The sequence below is a fragment of the Pecten maximus genome, chromosome 1, assembly GCF_902652985.1.
Source record: "Pecten maximus chromosome 1, xPecMax1.1, whole genome shotgun sequence".
Classification (NCBI taxonomy): Eukaryota; Metazoa; Mollusca; class Bivalvia; order Pectinida; family Pectinidae; genus Pecten; species Pecten maximus.
In genome coordinates this window covers 37,168,672-37,175,344 of record NC_047015.1, presented here as the reverse complement: position 1 = coordinate 37,175,344, position 6,673 = coordinate 37,168,672, and the positions used below count along the sequence as shown (strand labels likewise).

General features: G+C 36.4%; 1 protein-coding gene across 1 annotated transcript; it reads left to right on the top strand.

Moving 5' to 3' along the window:
• The first annotated feature begins 245 nt into the window (after nucleotides 1-245).
• Nucleotides 246-5,108, top strand: LOC117332318 (RYamide receptor-like). Its single transcript, XM_033891206.1, has 2 exons — nucleotides 246-1,373; nucleotides 1,809-5,108. Exons 1-2 carry the CDS (start codon nucleotides 612-614, stop codon nucleotides 2,268-2,270), a joined length of 1,224 nt encoding a protein of 407 aa, XP_033747097.1. The 5' UTR covers nucleotides 246-611; the 3' UTR covers nucleotides 2,271-5,108.
• Nucleotides 5,109-6,673: the final 1,565 nt, after the last annotated feature.

The following is a 6,673-nucleotide window of genomic DNA, read 5'->3' as shown; positions in this document are numbered from 1 at the left end:
CTGACTTACAGATATTCATTCCATTACTCAAGGATCGTTAATAAAATTGTTTAAGACTCTCCTGTGACGATTCGTATTTGGCTAATATGCTATAGAATATAACACGGTTACAAGGAACCCGTATACGTACATAGTCTTCTGCCAAGTATTCTTGTTTGGATAACGGACGAAGTATAATTATATCAAATACATGAACTTTTAAATATTCTTTGCTATTATTATTTTTTTCTTTACTTCAGGTTGATGTCATGAAGGATATACTTATAGTATAGATCAGACCACAACCTCGCAACTTCCAAAGCGTAATAGATGGCTCAGACGAAAATGTCTGGGAAAAATTCAACGACTTTCCTGTTTAACCTATTCCCCGAAAAACAGCATGCACAGGTTTCAATACTGTATTGGTGTCTTCGTGAAATGTTTCGGTGCGTGAAAAAGACTTTATGTTGAGTACATAAAGTAAGTCATTGCCAGTTTAACGGAAGTGATATGGATATCAGAAGAGTGCGCTTGGGTATATTTCTGAAGAGATATATGAGTATTAACATATCTCTGAAAAAAGTGTGAATTGACTAAGCGACTTGTAGACAATATACCAATCCAACAGTACAATGGAAACAGTTATGGAACAGAGTTACATTGTGAACAAAAGTTTGAATACAAATTTATCTGATGGCAATTCTGCGGGACCTGACAATTACGGTATCCCTGAAGTGTTCCAGTTTATACTACTCGGAATGTATGCTATAACATGCATTATAGTCCTTTTTGGAAACGGCATGATATGTTATACAAATTTTAAAATCCAGAGTTTCCGAACTGTGACAAACTTCTTCATCGTTAGCCTCGCAATAACAGATATCATGATGACTTTATTGTGTGTCCCGTTCTCGATCCTGAGTAACTTATTTTTCCACTACTGGCCGTTCTGGAGTTTCTTGTGTCCCATCATGATGTTTATGCAAACCAGCAGTGTGTTACTGAGATCATTCATGCTGATCGCCATGACATATGACATGTATCACGTGGCCACCAAGCCCTTGAAGCCACGTCTCCTGACAAAATGTCGGGCCAGGATCCTTGTAGCCAGTATCTGCTTTATGTCCTGTGTGATATCATGTCCGACGTTTATATACTCGCACATCGAATACATGGAGTACGAACCTGGATCAAAAGGCCTTTGTGTGGAACAGTGGCCGGACGACTTTGTCCGCAGTGTTTATGGTGTCTGTATCATGATGCTACAGTACTTTCTGCCTCTCATCGTCATCGCAGTCACATACATCCACATTGGAGTCCTGATATGGATCAAACGAACACCAGGCGAAGCCATAACAGCAAGGGATGAAAGACAAGCCTCCTCAAAAAAGAAGGTATAGCTTTAAAACTAAATATCCCCCACTTTTCTTGTCACAAACAAAGACGCATTATGTGATCAAAAAGGTTATGAAACGTAATAATTTTTGTTTGGGTTTTTGTTTTGGTGGATTTCATGGGCACACTTTATCTAACAATTGAAATATGTTTCAATTATTTAAATGTTCATAGTTTGCCATGAGTTATTTTCACCCATGAATTCATTTTACTAAAGACTCGGAGACTACCTCTTTAGTTGTTCCTTACAGTAAAATGTCTCACAATAAAAATCACTTATACAGAACACAACATCGATGGTCCTTTAACGCATGTGGTTTTACTTTACTGCATAAGATGTGCATATATATGTTAATGTTCATTTACGTTATGTCCATATACAATGTATATGTATTAGTTAAATATTTAAACTTAAATCATATTCTTATTTTCAGACAATCAAAATGATAGTTGTTGTTGTGATAGCGTATCTGTTGTCATGGCTACCAATTCACGTGATCACCATCGTAGGAGACCTAGATCAATCCATTTTCGACGCCGACTACGTACATATGATGTGGCTTTCCGCTCATTGGTTAGCCTTCAGCAATTCGGGAGTCAATCCTGTAATCTATTTTTGGATGAATTCAAAGTTTCGTCACAACCTGGTTGTGTGTTTTAATATGAAGTGCTGCTTTCCTGGAAAACACCAGAAGAGTTTGGAGTACAAAAATTCATTTGCTATGACATCATACAGGAAGTCCAACGGTGTTAGAAGCGATTCTGCCGTAAATGATACTTCCATGACAATTACGTCATATCAATGCCGCACTCCTTCCCCGAGGGAGGATAAGCGCCATCGCTTCTTTAGTGAAAATGGAGTAAAACAAAAAAGTTTGAAATCCGACAGAGTGTGAAACAAATACATTATTTGTTTTATGGCAATCAGACAAGATATCAAGCATTAATCCATCATAAAAACATACATAGCATCTTATTTCGTTTTATGAAAGCTCCATCGTCATACATCACAGACCAAATATCATTTGATGAGATGTAAAGGTGTCTTTCTGAGAGCTTCTTGATTTTGCAAATCAGTAAAAAAAGGGGATATATTCTAATCGCTTTGTATATTCGCTCTTTCTCCCGTTTCATGAAGACATCAACAGATTCAGCTGATAGTTACATCCTTTTATGGTAAGATACAGGTCAGGCCTGGCCAGATTTTGGTGTTCATCGCTCAAGGTGAAAGTTCAAAGTTTCCTTCTTTAAAGTTGAGGTATACTTTTGTGGGCCTATTTTTATTTTCGTATGATAAAAGTTTTTTCGGTTATCAATTCCTTAATGCAGTGCCATTATTTCTATCTACCAATAATTGGTTACAGTCACTTTGAAGATGTTTCAATCAAAGGTGATCAATAAGAAATATAAAAGATAAAATTAGAGGTGCTATATCTCAGAAAGGCTCTTGTATATATTTATAAATTGCCACAAGTTACGTACTGTTCGTTATTACCACCCTCTAAAAGTTTGTTTTTCTCGTTAATTATTTAAAGTTGTATCCCGAAGAATTCCTAACATTATCCTAATGTATATTTGGTACATATTTTTGGTCTTATAAACAACCGTTTTAGCATCTTTGATACACGCCTGATTGTTTATATTATTTTATAATGTAACAATCCTTTATCAAAATGTGTTAATATGCCCCTTCTATTAATTAAGAGCAGGGTTATATATTCGAAATTTCGACACAAACAAAGATAAAGTTTGGAGTTAATAAGACGGGCTTTTGAGCTATTATCTCGAAACCTCACGTTAGTATCAAACTTTCGAGTTATTAAGTTATTTAGAGTTACTAACATGATATTTTTCATGGCCCTAATGCTCTTCCTTAGTTTACTCAAGCGGGCGGAAAATATAATGTTAAATAGACACCTACACATTCGTCTACTGCATAATCAAATTGTCCGTAAATTAACAATATGCCTTATTCGGGTCTGTTAGGCTGACGGGGTGCAGTAGTAGATCAAACTTAAAAGTATAATCGATGGACATTCATTTCAAAATCATTTTTAATATATTCTCCTCGTTGTATCAATTACTTTATGAATAGTTCAATATCGATGTTTGCCATTCCATTGTATGTTATGAAGTTTAGCGTGTCAGTCTTGTTACAACCCTAGTTCTCATTTTAGGAACGTGACATTAACTTTATTTATATTACGTATATAGTCAATGAAACAGAAAAAATGGTACACATTGTCTTCACTTTGTTTATATAAACACTTCCCTTCAGACATATCCTTAGTTGGTCATCGGTCTTCGATTAATCGATTTTTAGTTTTATCATCCCATAATTCCTTACACGTTGGCATTCTCTGTTATATATAGTTAAATAGAAGTATAATTGTTTTGTTTTACATTGATTTACACTGCCTTTGTATCCATTTCTCATTTATTGTTTGTTTTGTTGTAATCTAATTAAAATACAGATCATTATTTTACACTACGTTATGGAGTTCTGACAGTTGCTGCTAAGGCGTCATGTTCAGTTGACCCCAATGTGTATCATACAACGATGTAGTTTCGTCTCTAATAAGCCTGTTCGTCGGTGTTTACATATTCAAACGGGCCGTCAAAACGTTAATTAAATGTTAATTTGCCTCTGATCCATCTGTTGTTTGGCTACTTCGTTACCTTTCGGAGCATTTTCGTTACAACCAAGGAAAATCCACAAACTACGCAAACTTTGTCCACAAAATATATTGTTTAAGACATGAAGTGGCTGGCGATGGACGTAGCCATCATAGTTCCTCTGACATTCGGAACGCTCTGATACGATCAATAAGGACCAACCATGAGGTTGCCGAGGAAAAGCAGTTCTGGCGAAATTGTGCTAGTTGAGCTGTGATTGGTTGTTTGATAGGTCATCTGAACATGAACCCTAACCGGCCATCGTCAGAACTTCATAACGTATAATGATGTTCTCTTTTAAATCAAATAGGTTTTTGTTGTTGCCATTTTTTTTTTAGTCAGTACTTCCTGAGCATGTTGTTGAATATCAATAAAACAGCAACACACAATAACATTTTACTGGACATTGCAAACAGAAAAACAAATGTATTTAGCAAAGCAAAAGTAATATTCTTTAGACAATGCCTGCTTCATTAACATGCATGTTACTGTTATCTAGAGAAATAAAACTGTAAGTCTGGCTTGCCTTTTTTGTGTTTGCTTTAAGCATATAATCGTTAGAAGGCCCCGAATGTTGAACCGCATAATTACTGAGAAACTACCACCAGGCGTCACGTACTGAATTTTTAAAATGCAGCTTACGGAATATTGGACAACAAATATTATATTATGACCTAAACCTCTTAATGCAGAGGATTATACAGTTGGTCAGGAATGACGCAAGCGATTTCATTTACATTAACGTCATTGCGTACAATGCTGAATTATTACTACATAGATAAAATAATGAGATATAGGAACGTAACTATGTGTTCAATGTGTACGTCAGATTTGATATTTACAAATAACCAATGTGTCTTTTGTACAATCCTTCGATCTTGCAGGTAGTAGACATTGCCTGAGGCCTAACTCTTTATTCCTTCAAAGCTACCATAAACTGTATGGTACATTTTCATTCATTTGAACAGTAAAAAGATTAAAACCCTTCACATGCATTTTGTTTGATATATGACATTGACAATTAGGAAATTCATTCAAATAAAGGCTATTGCACCTTCCAATCAACATTTGTTATTTTCTTGCCTATTATCACTTATTAGTCGCCTTCTATATATCAACTCTTTCGGACATTAGCATCACTGATGAGAACCAAGAAGGATAAAATAACTATATCATTCATTCTTATACATTAAGACTCAGAGTCTCGGTATGGAATGATGCTATCAATTTGTCTTTTGTACAATCCATATAAAATATAAGCCTTGTATCTACTCCAGTGTGTTGACATGTCGGCAACCAGTACGTTATGTTGGAAATCTCTTAGGAATGCGTCTCTGATCATTAGAGATTTAGAGATTGGAGATTATGCTACAGATGAAGATTGTTGGTTGTTGGACCACAGTTCGACATATGGTAGAAATTTTCGGGATTGATTTCATTTCGTATCGAACCTATGTTAAAGGAAGAAAAATCATAACTAGTATGAATAGACTAAAATCGATGTGCCAAAACAAGGTTATCTGAGAGAGCAGTATTTGGTAGCAAGGCCGCATGAACATTTATAGATATGGGATTCATCTAGTGACACATTTTCATCAAGCTCGGATTTGTCAGGAGTAACGATCATATAAAAATGTAGCTCGGATTGATCAGGTTAACACGATCATACAGCTCGGATTGATCAAGCTAACACGATCATACAACTCGGATTGATCAGGTTAACACGATCATACAGCAGCTCGGATTGATCAGGTTAACACGATCATACAGCAGCTCGGATTGATCAGGTTAACACGATCATACAGCAGCTCGGATTGATCAGGTTAACACGATCATTCAGCTCGGATTGATCAGGTTAACACGATCATACAGCTCGGATTGATCATGAATACAAGATCATACAGCTCGGATTGATCAGGTTAACACGATCATACAGCTCGGATTGATCAGGTTAACACGATCATACAGTTCGGATTGATCAGGTTAACACGATCATACAGCTCGGATTGAGCAATACATTATCATACAGCTCGGATTGATCACGTTAATACGATCATACAGTTCGGATTGATCATGAATACATTATCATACAGCTCGGATTGATCAAGTTAACACGATCATACAGCTCGGATTGGTCAGGTTAACACGATCATATAGCTCGGATTGATCAGGTTAACACGATCATACAGCTCGGATTGATCAGGTTAACACGATCATACAGCTCGGATTGATCATGAATACAAGATCATACAGCTCGGATTGATCAGGTTAACACGATCATACAGCTCGGATTGATCAGGTTAACACGATCATACAGCTCGGATTGATCAGGTTAACACGATCATACAGCTCGGATTGATCAGGTTAACACGATCATACAGCTCGGATTGATCAGGTTAACACGATCATACAGCTCGGATTGATCAGGTTAACACGATCATACAGCTCGGATTGATCAGGTTAACACGATCATACAGCTCGGATTGAGCAATACATTATCATACAGCTCGGATTGATCAGGTTAACACGATCATACAGCTCGGATTGATCAGGTTAACACGACCATACAGCTAGGATTGATCAATACATTATCATACAGCTCGGATTGATTCTGAGATACACG